At 51.3% G+C, this 22,843-nt stretch overlaps 1 protein-coding gene across 2 annotated transcripts in view; it reads left to right on the forward strand.

Moving 5' to 3' along the window:
- Positions 1-21,873, forward strand: part of WDR11 (WD repeat domain 11) — a 43,893-nt gene extending 22,020 nt beyond the window's left edge. Inside the window, exons 13-30 of one of the 2 annotated variants that reach the window (XM_070431994.1) lie at positions 1,957-2,032; positions 6,502-6,610; positions 8,449-8,573; positions 9,226-9,373; positions 10,466-10,572; positions 10,891-11,005; positions 11,316-11,487; positions 13,834-13,942; positions 14,786-14,848; positions 15,901-15,966; positions 16,910-17,087; positions 17,630-17,725; positions 18,189-18,354; positions 18,799-18,896; positions 19,285-19,430; positions 20,556-20,635; positions 20,898-21,095; positions 21,433-21,873. In XM_070431994.1, coding sequence (XP_070288095.1) covers positions 1,957-2,032; positions 6,502-6,610; positions 8,449-8,573; positions 9,226-9,373; positions 10,466-10,572; positions 10,891-11,005; positions 11,316-11,487; positions 13,834-13,942; positions 14,786-14,848; positions 15,901-15,966; positions 16,910-17,087; positions 17,630-17,725; positions 18,189-18,354; positions 18,799-18,896; positions 19,285-19,430; positions 20,556-20,635; positions 20,898-21,055 — 2,012 coding nt within the window. In that variant the 3' untranslated portion in view covers positions 21,056-21,095; positions 21,433-21,873. The other variant, XM_070431995.1, reaches the window with a different exon arrangement.
- Positions 21,874-22,843: the final 970 nt, after the last annotated feature.

The following is a 22,843-nucleotide window of genomic DNA, read 5'->3' on the forward strand; positions in this document are numbered from 1 at the left end:
CCTGTTGCAGGTGCCGGTGGTCGTGTTGGTCGGAGCCGTTGCCATTCTTGACGCTCTGAAGCACTGGCTTCCCCCGGAGCTCTTGTGTGCTGGGTCTGTCTGCTCGAGTCTCGCTGCTGTTCTCTCACAGTTGCCCTAGGGAAGACTCAGCGTTGTTTGTGTGCAAATGGTGTTGCCACAGGTGTGTGATGAAGGGAGTACCATGGGCCTGAACAGGCAGTTTCATAAATACATGGCATCAGTTCTTCTTTTATACCTTGTTTTAGCCAGAAGTACAGTTTTAAAATAAGTCCAGGTAGCTCAACTCTATTAGATTCTTTTTCAGAATTTTGGACTTTAAAGGAAACCCTTAAAAAATTTACAGGTAAGGATTGTTTCTAAGTGATCAAATTTAAGACCTTTGATAGTCTCTGGCTGACTAAATAGGGAGATTTAATTTGGGAGTTTAAAGACTTTACAATAGGAAACTTCCTGTAAAGTAACTTGTTCAAAATTGATAAAAACCTACAGCCCAAAGAATTTTAAAGTGAAAAATTTGGAACTAGAATAAGGTGAGGATTTCAAATTATTTTATAGCACATGCATTGATTTCAAAAAAAATTTTTTTTTACAAAATTGTGGTTTCTTGAAAACGCCATAGCAATATGAATATACGTAGACGGTTTTAACCAATAAGATGCGTATGTGTGTGTATGTGTGAGCAGTAAATCAGGTATGTTGTTGCTTCCGTATATTCTCAATGTGTATTTCCAAGATCGAGTTGAGAACAACTAAGGTACATACCAGAGTGTTACTAACCCTCAAGGACTTGGCGCCACCTGCAGGCCAGTGCTGCTCTCGCTTCCCTGGAAGTGACCGGGTCCCGGATTCCCCAGGTGCCACCAGGTAGCCTGGAGAAAGGGCGCTCTCTAGCGTCGGTCACTAAAACAAGCAAACAGACCAAAACCCTGTCCCCTCTTTCAGTCGGCTCGGGTTCAGGACTTGTGATAACTTCATCTGTCTTTTACAACCTGTTTCTGAGGAACAAATTCCTAAGGACTAGTTATTGGCTTTTCTAAGTGGGAGACTGACGGCATGAAGAGCAGGGAGGCCTGCAGGCGTCAGTTGTCTTTAGATTGAGGATGTTTTCTCTTGATTAATGTGGACAAAACACTAGGAAGACATATTGAAATTTATTTGTTCAGACATAAGGTGCTTTTTTTAAAAAAAAATCCTCACCTGAGGACACGCTGAGGGTTTGGGAGGGAGAGGCGGGGAGAAACCTCGATGTGAGAGAGACGCATCCATCGGCTGCCTTCTGTGCGGGGGATCGAACCACAGCCCAGGCGTGTGCCGGCCCGGGAACAGCGGCAACCCTTCGTACACAGGATGCCGGTCAGCCGGCTGAGCCGCTCCGCTGGGCACGCGTCTGTAATTAGAGAAAGTCATTGGCTTCTTCGGCAGGTAACTGATTCCTGTCATTTCCCAATTTCAGTTTGTAGAGAACTTCTGATAGGAACGTGTCCGAATATTTCAGTTGGGTATTTTGCAGCTGGAACAAGGACTCTTACATACCTGTCCGAGCTTTTCCCCACACGTCAGTGTTTGTGAGTGTGGGGGATGTATATATTCCTTTGAATGTACAGTAGTTTTCCAGGGACAGTTCTCCTGTAATGCCTTCAATCTTTAGAAATTGATATTTCTAAATTTCTAAAACTAAATTATTGAAGGACACCACAGAAGAAATATAAGAAACTGTAACAAGTGAAGATACCTTTTTATAAAAGAGAATTTGAATGTAAGTAACATATTATTGGTCTTTAACTTGTAAAACTTTTGAGAATGTGGTTGGAATTGGATGAGACACAGAGGCGGAGGGGAGAACAGGGCTGCGCGGGTCCAAGTGCTTGGTGCAGCTCCCAGTTTCCTGTTTTATGGGCCATTTTTTCACGTTGTCTTTAATGTTTTCAATTAAAGGCAGGAGCATTGCTTTTCGAGGAGAACGAGGCAATGATGAATCGCCCATCGAAATGATTAAAGTATCTCATTTGAAGTAAGTATCGACCTAAAAAGCCCTATGGTGTTACTGCAGTGGATTCTCAAGGAATCTCTGTCATCTCTAAGAGTGAGAATGTGCTAAGACACAAAGGGGCTCTCTTCATGTTAGCAAAAGGTGACATGCAGCCATAGCAAAGGAAATAATTTGATCACAAAATTAATTTGCTCTTTTTCAAAATATATTTTTATTGATTTCAGAGAGGAAGGGAGAGAGAGAAAGAGATAGAAACATCAATGATGAGAGAGAATCATTGATTGGCTGCCTCCTGCATGCCCCACACTGGGGATCGAGCCTGCAACCCAGGCCTGTGCCCTTAGACTGGAATGGAACCCAGGTCCCTTCAACCTGCAGGCTGAGGCTCTATCCACTGAGCCAAACCAGCTAAGACAAGTTCCTGTCTCTATTTCTCTACTTCTACAGAGATGAGGGTATTTGTGTGGATCGTATTTTATTAGGTGGTAAAATCAGCAGCCCTGTTTTGTTCTGCTGCAAATTGACATGAATCCTGCCACCCACTAAGAAAAGGCAGTTTGTTAAATGGTGAAATTCTGTTGTACTTCCACCTCATGGTGGTTTATTAAGTGAAAGAACTCACTTTCTTATTTGTGATTTATAGCCATTTTAACTCCAGGACATTTCTGAGTTTTTGTTCCAAGGGGAATATACAGCAGGATTATTAACCATAAAGACTAAAATGAAACCGAAAGATCAAAGACAGAAGTAGTAAACTCTCTAAAATAGTTTTCAAAATCACTGTACCTTTCCTAGGATCTTTACATTTCCATGTAAGATATGGAATCAGTTTATTTGTTTAACCAAAACTTTAGATTGGGGTGGCATTGAACCCATAGATCTTGTGGGAAGAATTGACATCTTATGTTTTGTGATTCATGAACGAGGTGTATCGCTCTGCTTACTGAGATTTCTTTAATATCAGCCATCAGTAAGCCACCTTGCCATTACTGAGTGAACTCCGCTTGGATATGATGTGTTACCGGATGTAATTTGCTAATTTTTAATAAATTCTGGTTTGATTTGCTAGTATTTTATCAGAGATCTTTGCATCTATGTTCATGAAGGGCATTGGCCTGGCTCTGGAGTGAGGGAGGGTTGGCCTTGTAGCTGCATTGGAAGGCTTCGCTCCTCTTCTTCTGCACAAGTTTGTGTGGGATTGATCATTTCTTCCTTAAAGAGGAATTCACCAGGGGAGTGCTCTGTATCCACAAAGGAAATTGAATGTAACTTATATTACAGGGTGAGGCAAAGGTAGGTTCACAGCTGTTCATATGGGAAGTCCTATATAATAAAGAGCTACTAGTAATATGCTAATTAGACCAAACAGCAGAACGACTATCTGGACAACCTTCTGGGCGAGGCCGAGGCAGCTGGGGCTGTGAGGGCCAAGCCCCTTGCATGAATTTTATGCATCGGGCTTCTAGTAATATAATCCTATCTAATAATAGACAAACATGGTAATTGACTGTACCTTCGCTACACCTCCCATTGCGCAATCAGTGAGATACGCAAATTAACCGCCAACAAAGATGGTGGTTAATTTGCATACGTAGACGCGAAGCGGCGGAGCGAAGACTGAAGGCGGCTCCGGCCGGAGCGAAGGCCTTAGGTCCCAGGTGCTGGAGGAAAACCGGTGCCGGCAGCTAGGGGAAGGGAAGGCCTGTTGCACGAATCTTTTCATAGTAATTAATAATAATACAAGAATAAACTGTTTTAGGTATGCACAACTGTAAACCTACTTTTGCCTCCCCCTTTATATAATTTTTTACCCCCAAGGAACTTTGGTAGTTGCTGTATTTCAAGTAATCTATTTCATTGACGTTTTTGAATTTATAGATATTAACTTGGTTTTTTAAATATATATTTTATTGATTTTTTACAGAGAGGAAGGGAGAAGGATAAAGAGTTAGAAACATCGATCAGCTGCCTCCTGCACACCCTCTACTGGGGATGTGCCCACAACCAAGGTACACGCCCTTGACCGGAATCGAACCCGGGACCCTTCAGTCCGCAGGCCGACGCTCTATCCACTGAGCCAAACCGTTTACGGCTGGATATTAACTAGTTATCCTATTCTCTTATTCTTTAATGTCTGTGATCTGAGTGATGTCTGTTTCATTGCTGATATCAATAAATCGTGTCGATCAATTTCATTATCTTTTCAAAGAAACTCCTTTAGTTTCTTTTTCTCTGTGGTTTTCTATTTCATTGACGGCCATGGTTATCTTTTCTTTTTCTTCTGCTTTGGGTTTAATACATTCTTCTTTTTAAGGTAGAACCTTAGATGATTGAGCTAAGTAAGGTCGTTCTGTAAAGAAAGATTTAAAGTAAGCATTTAATGCCGTAATAAGCACTATTTTTCCTGTACCCTACAATTATTTTGATAAGATTATTTTCATTTTAATTTATCTTATAATACTTTAAAATTTCCATGGGATAATTATAGATACATTGTTTCATTTCAAAATGTTTGGAGGTTTTTCAGGTGTTTTTCTCTGAACTTCTAGTTCCTGTTAGAGTCAGGGAGCATGTTTTATTCTACCTCAGTCCTTTTAAATTTCACGTCCTTGTTCCAGGGCCCAGAACACGCTCCACCTTGGTGCCTGTGCACGTGCACCTGGAAAGGCCGTGTGTTCTGTGTGGATTAGAATATTCCGTACATGTCTGTTCAAGGTGGTTTACGGTTGTTCTTACTGATTTTCCGTCTGCTTTTCTATCTGTTACTAAAAGACAGATGAGTGTTGAAATTTTGAACTTGCGGGTTTATTTCTTTCTCGAAGATCTAAACTTCTTTGAGTATTTTATTTTATTTTTTTTTGGTATGGCAAAGGTGGAAATTTACTGAATTACATGTACAGACTCCCACGTGGGGAGGAGGATAGAGTCCCCTAAACTTGTTTAAGTATTTTACAGCTCTGGTATGAGGCACATACATATTTGGTCTTGCTACATACTTTTGGTTGGTTGACTTTTTTATTGTTGTGAAATGTCCTCTTCATGTTTGGTAATTCTCTGATCAAAAGTAATTTGGCGTTGTCTGTCCAGGTCGCCGCTCCAGCTCTCCCCCTCAGCGTTTAGGGGTATCTTTTCTAACCTTTCACTTCTATGTAAGGCTGATTTCCTATAGACAGCATATAGTTGGGGCTTGTTTTTCTCTCTGCTCTGACATTTATATTTAATGTAGTTATCCAAGTGGCTTATGTTTAAAGCGACCATTTTGCCAGTTGTTTTTTTTTTCATTTTAAATGAATTAATGTAGTTTTTATTTATTAGGTTTAATTTTTACTATGCAAAATATCAGTTGTTATAATCCACACAAACACAGTTCTTTGGGGGAGGTTCTCAATAATTTTTTAAAATGTAAAGGAATCCTGAGACTAAAAGGATTGGGAATTGCTCAGTTGAACTGTTTGGGCTCAGATCTCTGCTGGGGCCGTCAGTCTTGACGCCACACATGCTGCTGAATTCATAAATCTAACGCAGCGGATCCCGTTCTCCCTGAGTGAAAGCCTCCAGAGACCCACCGCTCTCTACAGAGTAACTCTGGTCGCCCCGCTGGCACATCAGGGTGCGTTAGGTCTATGATTGTGATCCAGTTCACACTTCAGTCTTCTTCCTCGCGCTTGATTGCGCTCAGAAACTCTGCCCTTCGGGCAGCGGCTTCCCCCAAACCCTGCATCCTTTCCAGCCCTTTGCCATTTGTGAAAGCCATTTTCTTATGTCAAAATACGTCTCTTCCATAGTGACCTTTCTAGCATGCACTAGAGTCTGTCTTTCGTCAGGTATTGACATACAGGCCTTAGATGCCTTTATAATAAGCAGGGAGCACTGCACCGCACAGTCCACCGAGGTTTGTAACACTCTCTCCCGCGTGCTGCCCCTGTTCCTCCTCCCAGCATTCAGTGAGGCAGGCAAGCCGGAACGGGGTTTGTCTTCGGCCACAGAATGATCGAGTGCAGACGTGGTCCTGAGCAGGTGAACCTGAGCCTCTGACGCACTGAGCACAGGGACCTTCCTGCTGTCACACTCGCCCAATGTCAGCAGAGAGAGACTCTGCGTCACTTCCACCCGCCCTTTCCCACCGCCTGCCCCGTTCCCCTTGGGGAGGCAGTGAGTGGCGTTCTCTGTCGTGTGTGTGTGTGTGTGTGTGTGTGTGTGTGTGCGCGCGCCCTGGCCTGGGGGGTGCGAGTGGCTGCGGCTCCAGGTGGACGCCTGCCTTTCCTGATCTTCCTTCTGAGCTGGCTCCTTGCCCGCGTGGCTCCGTGGCTCCCAGAGGTCATCTTGGAGCTTTTCCCTCCGTGGCTGTCACCACGAGGGCGAGATGTTAGTGTAAATTGTCTCTTTAGAAGGTGTCAGCTGGGTTTTTTGATTTACTGAACTTGTTACTTGTATTATGTATGGTGAAAATTTTGCAAAAGACACTTATTTAGTAATTTTGTTTATTTCAGGCAGTATTTGGCAGTTGTATTCAAAGATAAACCGCTGGAGTTATGGGATGTCAGGACTTGTACCATTCTTAGAGAAATGTCCAGAACCTTCCCTGGGGTAACCGCTTTGGTGAGTTACAATTTTAGAATGAGACCGTTTACTTAGGTGTGTGGATGTGTGGTGGATAGTTTTCTTTAGCTTAAATCGAAATCATCATTGCCATGTATTTTCTTGTAAAAATGTATGTCCAAAGAAGATGATCTAAATAAAGAAGATAGCTCGTATTCTTGGATGTGTTAAGCTAATATTACATTAGTGCAAGTCCAGATGTTTGAGGAGCAGGATGGATAACACAGTGCTACTTATGAAAGTTACAAATGCGTACAAATAGCTACATGCTACCCCTATATAATAAAAGCCTAATATGCTAAGTGTTTGGTTGTCCGGTTGGCCATTCAACCAATCAAAGCGTAATATGCTAATAACTAGGGGCCCAGTGCACAGATTCGTGCACCTTGAAAGGAACTATGGGCCACGAGGCTGCGGTGGGCACAGGGGCAGGTCTCGGCTCATCCTTCATGCCTCTGCCTGGCCCCTCCTGCTGCGTCCCTGGTCCCCTGTCTGCCGGCAGCCCTGCTCCCGCTGCCACCACCCCCACGCACTGACGGTGTGGAGCGATTGGGGCCAGTGCCGGCAGCGGGTGTGAGCGGCAGCTCCGGCGCCGGCAGCGGGTGTGAGAGGCGGCTGCCGGCCCTGATTGCTCCTTAGGAGCAGGGGAAGGTGGAGAAGCCCTGAGGGGCCATTGGGGCCGGCAGCCACCGCGCGCATCTGCTGACGGTGCCGAGTGATCAGGGTCAGCACTGGGCGCTGGCAGCGGGTGCTAGCGGGGCCGGTGCCAGCAGCAGGTGGGAGAGCCAAGAATTTTCAGTAACCACAGAGGCTCGCCCCAGTGACAGCGACTGGTGCCCCGCCTTGGACTGGTGCCCCTCCTCACCTGCTCCACCATCCGCCACAGCTGATACCCGCCATGTTCCATGCTCTGCCGCCTGCTGCCAGTGCCTGCCATGTTCTGCGCACACCGCCTGGTGGTCAGCACACATCATAGTGACCGGTTGTTTGGTTGTTCCGCCATTCAGTCTATTTGCATATTAGCCTTTTATTACATAGGATAGGATAGGCTAAGACAGCTCAACCGCTTGCTATGACGTGCACTGACCACCAGGGGGCAGACACTCCAACCAATAGGTTAGCTTGCTGCTGGGGTTCAGCCCATAGGGACTGAATGAGACAAGCTGGACACACCCTGGAGCCCTCCTGTGGTCCCTCCCCAGCTGGCCAACCTCCCGCAGTCCCTCCCCAGCCCCGATCCCTTGGCCTAGCCTGCGCCCTCTCGCAGTCTGGGACCCCTTGGGGGATGTTGGAGAGCTGGTTTTGGCCCGATCCTGCAGGCCACGCTGAGGGACCCCACTGGTGCATGAATTCGCACCCCGGGCCTCTAGTTTATACATATGAGAAGGTATTAGACTAAATGCATTAAAGTAGGTAGGCATGTAACAGGAGCATTAAATAAAGCGAGAGGTTGGAGGTGGACCTGCGGGTGATGATGCAGTGAGCAGAGAACACCATCCTCTCTCCCTGGCACCAAGGCTGTGGGGTGGAGGGTGGGGCTAGGAGGTACACCATTGACTTTATTACTTTCAGTTCATAAAAAGATAGTATCAAAGGGTTAGACTTTTTAGAAGTTTGCCATTAAATTCTTCTACCTTAAGCTCTAATTAAAGATGAGAGGTAGCAAGAGGTAGAGGTAGATTATGAAAATCGTCTGCCTTAAGCTGTAATGAAAATGCATTCATTCAGCCTTTCTGTGAGCTCATGGGCAGCAACAGTGACGCTTATTAATTATAATAACTGATAATAAGTGCTGCTCTGGAAGGACACTGAGCATGTGCCGGGGTCTCGCTTCACAGGAGTGGTCCCCGTCTCACAACCTGAAGAGCCTGCGGAAGAAGCAGCTGGCCACCCGCGAGGCCATGGCCCGCCAGACCGTGGTCTCTGACGCGGAGCTGAGCATCGCAGAGTCGTCTGTGATCAGGTGCGTGTCCCCTGCGCCACGGCCACCAGTGATGCCCGGGTCACGGGGGAGCTTGACCAGTGCCCTCCGGGGCTCTCCAGAGGCACGGGCCCGCTGCCTGGTTGGTGCTCAGTCCTCACCCCGCTCCCTGCGTCGTCGCTGCCGCACCGCTCAGTGCAGTCGGCGCCTCCGTCATGTCCCTTCGCGACGTGACCGTTCTGTTCCAGACACGTCCGCTCCTGACGGTAAAGCAAGCGTGGCCTTGAACATACAGAGATCATGTTGTCATTGATGTGCACCAAAGGAAACATTCAGAATTCCACGTGTATAGTTAGTTGTTCTCACCCATCCCCACCAGCTTTCCAAATAAAACCGTCCCGGAGAATGACGGGTCAGGGAAGGGCCCCCACCACTGCGGAGGGAGCCTGTAGCAGAAGCAGCGAGGAGGGGTCTCCTGTGGGGACGGAGGCTGCTCCTCCCCGCGGTGCATGTCCTCCCGGGAGGACACTGGGGAGTGGTTTGTGTTTTCCTGTTGTTAGCTTCAGCTTTTTTTAAAATGGTTTTGGATCTCCCCGCCCCACCCCCCGTTAATGCATCTGTGTTTTGGATGAGTTAATTAGTCAAGGTGTCACTCTAAGGAGATGAAGTATTTTTATCTCATTTTACCCCAAAGCTTGCTGCAGGAGGCGGAGAGTAAATCTGAGCTCAGTCAGAACATCTCGGCCCGGGAGCACTTCGTGTTCACCGACAACGACGGCCAAGTCTACCACTTCACTGTCGAGGGCAACTCCGTGAAGGACAGCGCTCGGATCCCACCCGACGTGAGTCCAGCCTCGAGCACGTCTTTACAGAGATTTTGTTGGTTCCACACCCAGTGAAGCCATACCTAAGCTGGAAAGCTATTTCAGAAAAATGTAACGTAAGTAAGTTCAGTGTCTAAGGAGGCACTGTCATTGGTGGAGCTTGTTCACACGGCCATCGCATCGCAGCTGTGTCCAGTGCTCCGTGTGCTGCTTCCCTGGAGAACTGAATGTGTGGGCTCTTACACTGCTCCGTAGAAGCCAACACAAGATACTTTCTAATAAAGAAGTAATGGAGCAGTAATATTATTTAATGGCTAATGTGTGTGGCAGGCGTTATTTTAAGCCCTTGACCTGTATACTTTTATTAATACTAATGGGAACTCCTAAGTTTCATGACTTGCCCCACTTTATTGATGATAAAATCCAAGACAGAAAGATGAAATAACACGCCCTAGTCATGCAGCAAGTTCAGTGTCAAGTTGGGGTTCCAGCCCAGGCTCCTCGGCTCCACCCCACAGCCTCGGGGTCTGTGCTGCCGCTGCAGGTCCTCGCCCACCTCGAGGGCCAGTCGTGTCTGCCTGACCTGCCTCTGCACGTGCCCGCTTTGCACGGCTCTGGGTCCCAGTGCGCAGGTGCCTGTGCAGTCTCTTCACCCCCACTGTTCCTGGGGCCACAGGCTGGACCCTCTGCCTCAGTAGAAAAATCGCTGCCCGGTTGTTGTGAAACCACTTCGGCTTCCCCTGGGGCTTTCTGTCTCCTTTGCAGGGAGAGAGAAGGTGGAGACAGAGCTCTCGGTCAGGGCTGCCTTTCCTGCTCTTTCTTTTATCTTTCAGTTTCTTTTCTTGCAGGTAGTTCTTCCTCCAGGGCATCTCTTCTCTGTAAAGCTAGTTCAGATAACTTCTTATCCATCAAGTCCAAGTCTGGTTTCTCACTGTTGAAAGTGATATGCTAGGTAGCTCTTTTAGTGTTGATTGCATTCATAATAAAGCAAACCATTTATAATTATTACTAAAATGTCATTATTTTATCAGGGTTATTAAGTAAAAACATTGTTCTGTTATGACAGCTTATGAGTGGAGTTTATGTGTACTTGTTGCTGTTCTTTTCTAGGGAAGCATGGGTAGTATTACCTGCATCGCTTGGAAAGGTGATATGTTAGTCCTTGGAGATATGGACGGAAATTTAAATTTTTGGGATTTGAAAGGCAGAGTATCCAGGTATGAGCTCAGAATGCATTCTTGTTTTCTGGTTTTTTAAAAAAGTAACCTCTTGATATGAGTCCCCTGTCACTGAACTTGGGAGGAAGGCCCTGGGCCGAGCCAGCCTCTGGGTCGTTCCTCCCTGCAGGGGGTCCATGCAGAGGCGCAGGGACATTATTCCAGCAGCTCGGAGGGGCAGACCCTTCTGTCAGGTTGGCCCGTCCCAGGAAGCGAAGTGGCTCTCCCAGCACAGACCTTGTCAGAAACAGAAATAGAAAGAGACGTTGGACAGTTCCCAGTGCCCATCTCTCCTCACACTGTGCTCTGTGTCCGCAGAGGGATCCCGACCCACCGCAGTTGGGTGAGGAAGATCCGCTTTGCCCCTGGGAAAGGGAACCAGAAGTTAGTTGCCATGTACAACGACGGAGCTGAGGTGTGGGACGCCAAGGAGGTAGGTCCAGCTTGGGCGCCACGGAGGGAGCCGCCCGCTTCAGCGGTGACTGCGTGGTGGGCTGTCAGACTGAGGACAGTTTCCTCCTCTGACAGTGCCCCTCACAGAGCTTCTGTTCCAAAGGGGACAGCTCAGCGCACTTTAAATGTTATCACTGCCTTGGGGGCCTTTACGGTGCAGCCTGCGTGTGGGAGGCAGACAGACGCCAGCGTCCTCGGTTTGGCCCTGGCCCTGGGCCTTGGCTGTGACTGATCAGAAGATGAGCACCCCCTGCTCTTCCTGAGAGTGACAGCCACATTCGCTCCTGAAGGTGCAGATGGTGAGCAGCTTAAGGAGCGGGAGGAACGTGACCTTCCGGGTGCTGGACGTGGACTGGTGCACGTCAGACAAGGTGATCTTGGCGTCCGACGACGGGTGCCTGCGCGTCCTGGAGATGTCCATGAAGTCCACGTGCGTCAGGGTGGACGAGCAGGAGCTCACAGGTATGCGCTCTGGGGACAGAGCTTCATTCCGTGCAGGCTGCTCTCCTGGGGGAGCGCGGCTTCTGTCCCTCAGTCCTGGCTGCCCCAGGTCTGAGTGGAAGGGGTGGAGGCTGGGCTGCTGCTCGCAGAGATGCTGGACCCTTGTCATTGCTGACGTCATTCCCTAACTCCAGCTCCCACGTGCCTTCCCTGACCCACTTCTGGGTGCTTTTTCGAAAGATGAGAGAAGTTTGCATTCATAAAAAGGGCTGACTGGGAATTTAGAGGAGCCCATCAGAGGGCACAGCTCTGGGGTGGGCTGCTGCTTCCCAGAGACGAGTCTCATGCCCTGACAACCCTCTGTCATTGGAAAGTCACTCTGGAAAGTGTCCTGAGTGTCAATGAATGTTGATGCCTATCTTACGACTCTTTAAACATGAAAACAGCATGAGAGATCAGAAGCAAAGTGGGAGGTCTGTCCTGTAGCCTCGGAGACAAGAGACAGGACAAGCCAGTGCAGGCGGGGCCCTGATCAGGCCCTGGGTTTCTGAAAAGAATGCAGCTCTCGGGCACGTGAGGATCACAGAGCACTTTTGAATGTGAACTGCATTTTAGGTAATTTCATTGAATCAATAGTAAAACTGTCGATTGTGGAAAAAAGTAGTATTAGAAATACTCTTGACCACTTTCCAACTTTGAAATTGAAAAGTTCACATAAAATATTTTATCTGTGATTTAATTTATACTTAACTACAGAGAATGAAGTGTTCTGAAGCAGTGCTGTCCAATAGAAATACAAGGTGCACCACATAAATTTAAATTTCCCGGTACCACATTAAAAAAGAAACAGATGAAATTGATTTTAATAAGAATTGTATTTAAGCCAGTATATACAAAAGTATACCATTTTAACATAAAATCATTATTAAAAATTACTAATGAGATATTTTACATTTTTCAGTACTTAGTCTTTAAACTCCAGTGTACTTTCATTTAGAGCGTATCTCAGTTCAGAGGCAGGTTCTCAGCCGAAATGCGTGTTAGTCGTATTTAGAGTTTATAAAACTTACAGCTGAGAGAGTAGTGGTATAGCCAGATTCTTCCCAGTATTCCTAAATGACTGAGCAGGTGTGATATTTTAAATGTAAATGAATTAAAATCAAATGAGAGAAGAGCTCATTCCCCGTGTGACCGTGTTCCCAGTGCTCAGGAGCCAGAGACAGAGGCGGGACCGGACAGCACAGCGTGGGCTGCGTCTCACTGAGGCAGCCCTGGTGCGGGTTCCTGTCATTCCTGTGGGTGCACTTGTCCCCAGGATCCTGGAAGAGGGCTCGGCGGGTGCAGGGGGGCAGCGGGTTCCAGAGGACTGTCTCCAGGCGGGAGTCTGAGGGTGCGGCCCTGCAGGGAGTCAGAGCCCAGATGTTGGGGTTGGAGTTCTGGATCTCCTGTTGGTTCGCACAGGAACTTACTGAAACAGGCAGATGGTCAGTGTGTCCTAAGGAAGCCAACCACTGGGTGTTGGGATTCCAGGGCCCAGAGTCTGGGAAGATGGGGCTTTTGTTCAAGGGCCCCTTCTCATGAGGCCCGAGCACACACTGGGCCCGAGTGGCCTGGCCCTGCAGCCAGCAGCTCAGGGTGAGGGCCACGCTGGTTTAATGGTCTCAGAAAAGCAGCCATCGAATGGTCAAGTGTGGCACCTGCTGAATCGTTGCATTGGGTCTGTCACTCGGTGGGATCGGTATCCTGTACCACGCAGGGCGCCGGGTCTTTGAAAGAGAAACATTTTAGTTTGAAGAAGAATCTCTGCACTTGTGTGTCTGAGTGGTGATTATGTCGGCCACACTCTCCCTGCCACCATACTCTGTAAACTGTCTGTAGCTGAAGCTTCATCCTATATAATAAAAGCTTAATATGCTAAGTGTCCAGTCATCTGGTCATCCGTTCAACCAATCAAAGCGTAATATGCTAATGATATGCTAAGGCCACTTAACCGCTCGCTATGACGTGCACTGACCACCAGGGGCAGAGCTCCAACCAGTAGGTTAGCTTGCTGCTGGGGTCCGGCCGATTGGAACTGAGCAAGATGGGGCGGACACACCCTGGAGCCCTCCCGAGGTCCCTCCCGGCTGGCCAACCTCCCGTGTCCCTCCCCGGTCCCGATCACGCACCGGTGGGGTCCCTCGGCCTGGCCTGTGCCCTCTTGCAGTCTGGGACCCCTCGGGATGTCGGAGAGCCGGTTTCAGCCCAATCCTGCAGGCCAGGCCGAAGGACCCCACTGGTGCACGAATTCGCACACCAGGCCTCTAGCAGTAGTATAACAATTGTGTTTTCTTAAAATAACGTGTGTGTGTGTGTGTGTGTGTCCAGAGCCCGTGTGGTGCCCGTATCTCCTTGTCCCAAGAGCCTCCCTCGCCCTGAAGGCTTTCTTGCTGCACCAGCCGTGGAGCGGACAGTACTTGCTGGATATTTCTCACGTGTAAGTGTCTGCACTTCCGTTTTCCCTTGTCATCTCCTTGGGGGTGAGAGTCAGCAGTGGCTGCACTCCGGGACCTGAGAGGGCTGGACCTCAGCCACACGAAGGAGCCGCCAGCCTGCGCGTCCTGGCCCTCGGTCTCCCCGGGGGTGTGCGCGGGGCTGGGTGCCCTGTGGCCCCTCACAGTCTGAACAGGCATCATGCGGGTGGAGACGGCCGCTGGAGACGGCCGCTGGAGGCCAAGGGGAATTTGGGGCCAGGTTTCAATCTTTTTAAAAGCGCTAAGAATGGGCCTCGCTCAGGTGTTTTGTTCTATACATTCCAGTGCCTGCCTCGTTGTAAAAAAGCATCCACAGGAAGGATTGCTAGCAGGTGTGAGTAAACCCACACGTGTTCCTTCCTGCACTTGTGCCGTGTGGGGTGCAAGGCAGGCATTCTCTCCAGGGGAAGGAACCCCATGGGCCAGCGAGCCTGCTCTCAGGGCGTGTCTGCCTGGAAGGAGCGCCCTCTGGTGGAGCGGAGGGCGCAGACGCCGCCCGTCCTCGCTGAACTTGTTATTAACAGGATCTAAACCCGCTGGTTTTGGCGCCCACTGATAAGCCTTCTGGTTTCTTGAAATCAGAGGGACTCCCTGTACCCGTTTCTTTGTTTTGACGAAACGAGGCAGAAGCCAACACCAAAGATGATGGGTGGGTCCCTGAGAACAGTGCTGCTGTTGGGTCTGCAGCCAGGTTTTAACCAAGGACTACAAAGAGGTGGTTTCTCTAACACACTTTTTTTCTGGTGAACAAATAACCGGTTGTAAGTGAAGAAATAAGGAACTCATTCAAAATCTCTCCTGCGCAGGGATTACCCAGAAAATGAAGAAGTAAAGAGCCTCCTTCAGGAGCAGTTGAATTCGTTGTCCAAGTAAGCACTCCAGTTATGTCTTCAGAAGATTAGAAGGTGAGATGAGAAAGGAAAGATTCAGTCAGGCTGTTTAAAATGAAGACACGGCGCAGTTCAGGAGACACGCGTGGCGGGGTTTGTGTCCCTGGAGCCTGGCGGTTGGCAAGTGACTGATCTGTCTCAGCCCGTTCCTGGGGGCCAGGGCCCTGCTCTCCTGTCTGGGCAGGAACAGAGCTGGGGTGAGCGTCCCCTGGCTCAGGCTGCGTCCACCACCAACCCCGTGAGCTCATGCGAGGACATGCCCAGGCGGTCTGTGTGCCCACTTCCTGCTCCTGAAGTGGGCTCTCCGTCCAGGGCCGAGCACAGTCCTGGCGAGGAAGTCAGTGCTCCGTCAGCCACGAGCAGGGAGAATTATGTAGGAACAATGTTGCAAAGGAAGTGGAAGCATACGGTCCACAAGGAGTTCTTGGTAACACCGAACACATGGATGCAATCTCAAGGCTGTAACACCTGATTATCACAGTTAATAAGGTCGCCATAATAGAATGCTTTATTGAGATCAAATGCCAAATAATACTTGTTTTCTCTAGGCAAAGGTTAACGTGTGTTTAAATGGAAAAGGATAGATTTAAAGAGTATCCCTCCTTTATGAACGTGCTGTATTTGGCTATCTTAGAATATCAGTTTATGAAAACACTGGCCCTTCTTCCTTAAACATTTTACATCTGGAGAGTTTCAGAAGCAAATGCCGAGTGCGCTGCTCTCAGCACGCGCTGCTCCTGGCGCCATCCCCGCTCCTGCACTTGGGCAGCTGCTCCCATTTTCAAAACTGAGTCTAACCGTCGCAAGGTCAGCCCCGTCAGAGCCTCAGCCCAGTGTGTGACGGACCCTCCAGGCCAGACACGCTGTAGGCTCCAGAGCTCTGTAATGTCAGGGACGTTACAGGCGAAGGCACTTCTATACGTTCTAAGCACAGCCTTTGAGTGGGATTTCCCATTTCTAGAGCCTGTGATTGATCCCCTTGCTTTATTGCTCAATTAAATGTTTTTTCTTGCCTTTGGATTCGTCTGCAGTGACATAAAGAAACTCTTGCTCGATCCGGAATTCACTCTTCTGCAAAGATGCCTGCTGGTTTCGAGGTAACACTCTGAAGGATTCGGTGCAGAGCCTGGCCCTGTGGCCCAGCTGGCTGAGTGTTGTCCTGGCATCAGGGGTGGCGGTTGATTCCCAATCAGGGCCGGGGCCTGGGCTGTGGGCTTAATCCCCCGAGGGGGCTTGCAGGAGGCGGCCCCAGGATGTTTCTCTCTCATCGATGTTTCTATCTTCCTCTCCCTCTCTCTCTAAGGTCAATCTTTAAAAAACCATATGTTTTAAAAAGAATTCTGTGTAAGAGATAGAATTGGCTAACTCATTTCTTTTATGAATTTTTAGTTAAGACCAAACTCTCTTAGGTTAGAAAAATATATTGTAGTTTATCCTTTAATATGAAAATTTTTAAAGTAGTAACAAATAGAATAAACATGACATTTAAATGTGAGATCTAGGCCTTATCTATTGAGGAGACTCCCTCCTACAGACAGCTTCTTACAGTATCAGCTATAAGGGCGTGTACTTCAGTGATGTCATTCCAATGAGTGACATGAGAGTCGATCACCGGGACTTGCACGCACAGTGGAGTGTCACCCGTGAAAAGACATTTCCCTCCGCTCCCCGGAGGACAGTGGACGTTGTCTCCAGACCTGGTGGGGCAGTTAACCCAGCACCTCCTCCGTGCGCTGTGGCTCCGAGGGGAAGGCGCTCATGCAAACGGGGCCTCTCGTGGCCCAGGCTTCTGGATGCGCTGCTCTGGGCTCCGCGGCGAGGCCTGGGGCGAGGGACCCTCTGCGTCCAGGCCCCTGTATTGCTTGGCCGGGCACAGGCCTGGAGGACTTGCTGCTACAGCACCTTCTCCGAGCCGGGAACCTCCCTCCCCCTCCCCCCCGGGTCACATGGCAGCACTGAGCCTGGGGCTTCAGGTGCTCTGAGAGCCTGTCCAGGCCGCCTGCCAGGTGGTTCCGTGGACGCTTGGCTTTGCCTCCGCAGGCTCTACGGCGATGAGTCGGAGCTGCACTTCTGGACCGTGGCCGCCCACTACCTGCACAGCTGGTCCCAGGAGAAGTCGGCCAGCACCCCCGCTGCACAGGAAGCTGCCCCTCGGGACCGGGCGAGCAACCCGCTGGACATCTGCTATGACGTGCTCTGTGAGAACGCCTACTTCCAGGTGCTGTAGCGCATTCCTACGCGGGTTGGCCCTGAGCGCTGTCTCCTGATGACTTACGTGTCTGTAAGCCTCTTCCCTTGGGAAACTTTGGAACTAAGTTAAAATCCGCAAAATAGAATGAGCCCGTGCCCACATTTGCATAAAAAAGGCTGGACCCAGGACTTGAAACGTTTATGAATGTTTCTAGATTTTTTAATGCACATTGAAATTTTATTAGCAGTCTTATTTTTTTCTTTGCCTAAAATCGTAACTTAGGTTTGTTCTCTCTCTTTTATTATTTTCTGTAAAGAACAGATATTTCTTTCTCTTGGCTTGAATGTGCTTTTTATATATGAAAGGGCAGCTTCCTGACTTTGAGTTTGTGGTACACTCAGCGCTCACAGGTGCTGTCTGAGGGCAGCCTGTGCGAACGGCGGGCTCACCTGCCCGTCCCAGTCCTTCCAGAAGTCAGTGATGTCAGTATAAATGAAGTTACTAAGTATAGTGAAATTTAAATAATCAAGTCTTTTAATCCAGGTTCACTTCTCCTTTCCCCCCTCTAGAAGTTTCAGCTGGAAAGGGTTAATCTGCAGGAGGCGAAACGGTCGACTTACGATCACACGCGCAAGTGCACGGACCAGCTTCTGCTCTTGGGTCAAGTACGTCAGTTTTTATAGCTTTTCATGCTTCATGGAGTTGCTGGTTGATTCGTATTTCAGAGCGTCGCACCTCTCTCTCTCTCTCTCTCTCTCTCTCTCTCTCTCTCTCACCATAGCATTTCTCTGAAAGCATAAGTATAAATGTGGGCTTTCTCTCAAAGACGGACCAGCACATCTAAGAAAGTGAAACTATATGGTTACTCAGCTTGTGATCTGGGCCTCATGGTGCTGAGGGAGGCCTCGGTGTGTTCTGTTGGTGGCCGGAGCTGACGGGCACGCCTGTAGGCCAGGCGGGTCACGCTGCCCGGGGGAGCAGGAGCACGCTCAGTGTGCGTTTTGTGAACTGAGCGTCGGGAGTTCTTGGAAATGAGAGTCCTCTCACAGCTGTGAGCGTCAGGATCCAGGCGATGAGCCTGAGGGTGGTGTTGGGGGCGATTCATTGGAGGAACCGTGTCCCTGCCAGACAGACAGGGCCGTGCAGCTGCTGCTGGAGACGAGCGCGGACAACCAGCACTACTACTGCGACGCGCTGAAGGCCTGCCTGGTCACCACCGTCACCTCCTCCGGCCCCTCCCAGAGCACCATCAAGCTGGTGGCCACCAACATGATCGCCAGCGGCAAGCTGGCAGGTAAGCGAGCCGGGGCCTGTTCACCGGGGCCCTGGGAAGTCAGGCTGCTCCCTGCAAAGGATGAGATCATCAGGGACGTTTCTGCCCTTTCTATTGGTGCTGGAGGGAGAGAGGGACTATTGCGGGCTCTTTAGGAGATAGCTCTAATTTAATCGCCTGGGCCAGAGCACCTATCAGGAGTGAAAGGGGCCCTGGAAACGAATGCCAAGACAGTGGGCACCAGTCGGACACACCTGGCCGATGAGACGCCCTGCTGACAGCCATGCTGACAGCCAAGGAGTGTACCTGACCTGTGTGCTTCCTGCCTGGTCATTGAGGGGCGGCATCGTAGAACTTGAGCCGGGGTCTCCAGCAGGTGCAATGACCAGGTGGAGTCAGGCGTGATCTGACTGTCAGCGGCGGACAGAGGGCGTGGGGCTCACGGGGCTGCCCGGGGTCTTCCAGAGGGTGTGCAGCTGCTCTGCCTGATTGACAAGGCCGCGGATGCCTGCCGCTACCTGCAGACCTACGGGGAGTGGAGCCGGGCCGCGTGGCTTGCAAAGGTAGGCGGTTCCCGTGGGTGCCCTGAGTGCTTGGGTAGAAACTTTAGTCTTGAACCTTACACTCGAGATTTAGAAGCAGTTTTGGCTGCAGAGCTGCTTTGCAAATATTTTCTTACAAGTCATCCTCCTGCTCTTTTGAGCACAGACTGCATTGCTTCTTATTGGGAGATGCAGTTCCCACTGGTGATGGTGGTGACCAGGGTGGCAGCTGGCTCACACACCATGTGCTGGCCCCACGCCCTGCAGGCCGGCCCTGTGCCTCCCAGTCGTGGTCAGCAGCGGCGTCAGGGTGTTGCCAGTGAAGCCACACCCAGCCTTGGTCTCAGGAGCGTGTTGTGATCGGTGCTGGTGTCTGTGCAGATGTCTTGCTCACACGGCGTCTCTCCAGGTCCGGCTGAGCCCGGAAGAGTGCGCCGATGTTTTGAAGCGGTGGGTGGACCACCTTTGCTCTCCCCAAGTCAACCAGAAGTCGAAGGCCCTCCTGGTCCTCCTCTCCCTGGGCTGCTTCTCCAGCGTCGCGGAGATGCTACACAGGTACCGGGATGCCCCCGGGCTGGGCCCCTGTGCTGCTGCGTCTGTCACTGCCCAGGCCCTTGGGGCTCCGCGGCGGGGGGTGGGTACTCAGTGCCTGGGGTGGGGGAGAGGCTTGAATTCAGGTTGATTAAACCCGTAAAGGAGTGGATGGTGCATTGTTTATTCATTACTTTTTTTTTTAAGGATAGTTTGAATTTTTAGGGAGAGAGAGATAGACACATCAGTGATAAGAGAGAATCATTGATCAGCTGCCTCCTGCACGCCCCCTACTGGGGATTGAGTCGGCAACCTGGGCCTGTGCCCTGACCAGGCATCGAACCGTGACCTCCTGGTTCATAGGTTGAGGCTCAACCTCTGAGCCTCACCAGCTGGGGCCGTGTTTATTTTTATTGGTTTATAATCCTTCACCCGAGGATATTTTTCCATTGATTTTTAGAGCGAGTGGGAAAGAGAGAGAGACATCGATGTGAGAGAAACACATCGATTGGTTGCCTCCTGCATGTGCCCTGGCCAGGGCCTGGGCCAGGGAGGAGCCTGCATCCAATGGACGTGCCCTTGACTGGAATCGAACCCGGGACCCTTTGGCCTATAAGCCAACCTCTGTCCACTGAGCAAAACCGGCCAGGGCAGGGCCATGTCTATTAACCCTTCGTTTGCTCTGGGAGCTGTGCTCTATTCCTGCCTGTCCTGGTCAGACCTACAGGTGCCTCTTTAAGAAGAATACGGAGAAGTCTCTAGAGGCTCGGGCACATTCAGCTTTGAGTCGAGCACCTGAGGGGCAGGCCCGAGGGCAGTGGGGAGGGGACAGCGTGGGGGGTGGGAGGGTCGCCCTGAGAGTCTCAGGAGCGGTGCCCATGACCCATGATGGACATTTCATGTGTTTCAGAGGAAGGAGGCGGGGGAGGTCAGTGCAGGGAGAGGGTACGTGTGGACAGCGGTGCAGCCTGCTGTCCCGTCCCTGGAGGTTTCTGTGTCCCGGCTGCTGCTCACTTCTTCCGTGTTAGTAGAAGGGGGCGCGGGTGAGGGCCCGGTGCCCTCCTCTCCTCGGAAGCCCGGCTTAGGAAGGCGCCGGTGAGCCTGGCGCAGCCGTGAGTGACGGCCTGACCTGTGTGTTCTGTCGAGCAGCATGAGATACTTCGATCGAGCCGCCTTGTTCGTGGAGGCGTGTCTCCAGTACGGGGCCCTGGAGGTCGGCCAGGACACAGATATCCTTTGCCGGTGGTGATGCTGAGGAGGCAGCAGTGGACGAGTGGGTTTAGACCCCTCGGGCGCGCCGCCTGGGCCGGGGCTGTATGGTGGGCTCCGCGGGTGCTGTGTGGGGAGGTCACAGGTGGGACTGCCCTCGCCACGCCAGGAGTGGCCTCAGTGCCTCTGCGCCTGTGGGTGGAGCTGGTCCTCCCCACGGGGGAGCTGGGTGGGGGGCAGGGGGCTGGGCCTGCCGCCTTCAGCTCCTTGACTGCGGCTCACAGAGACTCGTCTCCGCCGTGTACGCAGACTACGCCCGGAGCTTGAAGAGCCTCGGTTTTAAACAGGGAGCAGTTCTTTTCGCTTCAAAAGCTGGAGCTGCTGGCAGAGATTTGTTGAATGAGCTGCAATCCCCCAAACAGGAACTGGCTGAAGAGTGACAGGTTAACAGGCACCAGGAAATCTGACCTCGCAAGCCAGGTGAGGTGGGCGTCGGTCGGGCCGTGGTCAAGGTGACAGCCCGGGCTGATGGACGCTTGGCTCCGGGTCCTCAAGCTCTCCCCAGCTCCCCAGGCCCCTGGGCACAGCTGTGTCTCGGAGAACAGCGTGAGCGCTCCGATTGTGAGAGAGTATACCACTTTATGCTTTAGGAGAGAGAGCTTTAAGAGTCCCTGGAAAGACTTAATTTTTTTTAAACTTAAAATTCAGGCAACTGAATTACTTTTCTCATCGATGACGTTTAAAGATGTTTGGGAAACCTGTAGTGAGTTTGTGGAACCTGTTCTCAGCTCTGTGCTGTGCCTGTGTTTATACTCAGCCGTGGAAGATGCAGACGGCGCAGCCAGCAGTGCCGAGGTCACCGAAGCTCCCGTGCCCCGACCTGGACACCCTGTGCCCCGACCTGGACACCCTGTGTCCTGACCTGGACACCCCGTGCCCCGACCTGGACACCCCGTGCCCCGACCTGGACACCCCGTGCCCCGACCTGGACACCCTGTGCCCCAGTCCAGGCGGGGCTGCCTCGTGCTGCAGCGCAGAGGCTCGCGGGGACTTGCACCCTGTGCGCGTGGTTCCACTACCGGGTCCTCGATCTTTGCATTTTAACTCCTGTGACGCATTATGGGAACCTCCTTTTTGAAATCTTCATGCTTTAGTTTTGTCTTTGTGTTCTTAACATGAGATGTGACTATTGTAAACTATTGCTGAGACTTGAATGTCCGTCACGTACAGAAATGAGAAATAAACAGGAAATCCCGGCCGGGTTTTTGTGTTCTCTGTGCCTGAGGCGGGCGCCGTGCTGGCTCCTCAGGAGTCCGTCCACTGCCCACCCTCCGAAGTCCAGGCCGCACGCCGAGCGCGAGAACCAGGCTGAGGTCCGAGGGTGCGGCTCGGAGCAGGACCGAGCGCCTGGACCCTGAGCCTCGGCTCCGTCCCTGGAGCAGCTCAGCGTGTGGCTCCGGAGTGAGGAGGAGGGCGCCTCTCGAGGTTTCCCTCCCAGGTGTGCGCCCCCTGCAGGTGGGATCCCAGCTCTGCCTGTCTCCTCCGAGAGGAACTGGATCCATGAAGGGCCGTCCGGGGTGCGTGTTCCAGGCCTGTGCTGTGGCTGACCGTCGAGCACCCGAATGTCCCCCTCAGGCGCTGGGTACAGCGTGACCAGTGACCCTCCACTGATTCCCTTCATGTGCAAGTTCAGGTCCACCGTCTGTCCCCCCGGACCCACCACCAGGGCGGGAACCAGTGGGAACAGCTGGCTCATCTGCAGGGGACTTGCTTGGAGCTCAGTGAACAGGTGCCAAGTGGGTGGCGGGGGAGGGAGGGAGTGCAGGTCGGCTCTGTCTGGAAAAATCCAACCCCTGCGCCGTGACGTCTGCGTGGACTCTCGCCTGCGTCCGAGACCCAGGGAGGCTCTGTCCCCCGGAGCGGCGCCCGCATCGCTCAGGTCAGAGGACTTTCCACCCACCCACCTGGAGGAGTCTGTTCTCCGCAGAAGCTCCGACCGGCCCGCTGTGCGCCTGGGAGCCGACGTTCTCGCGGAGAGGAGGCAGGTGGCCCGTCCCACTCCTGCGTTTCCCGTCCTGTTCCTCTTGCTTTAGTTGTCGCTGCGCAGGATCGTCAGAGGGTCCGCTCTTCTCCCGACTCCTCCCCTAGAGCAAGGGACTCCCTGGGGACTGAGCGCCCGGCGGAGCCCCGTCCACTTCCTACCTCGAGGGCCACGTGGGGCTGAGAAC

Source organism: Myotis yumanensis, unplaced genomic scaffold, assembly GCF_028538775.1.
Source record: "Myotis yumanensis isolate MYYU_CA2020_CCGP unplaced genomic scaffold, mMyoYum1.0.hap1 SCAF_13, whole genome shotgun sequence".
Taxonomy (NCBI): Eukaryota; Metazoa; Chordata; class Mammalia; order Chiroptera; family Vespertilionidae; genus Myotis; species Myotis yumanensis.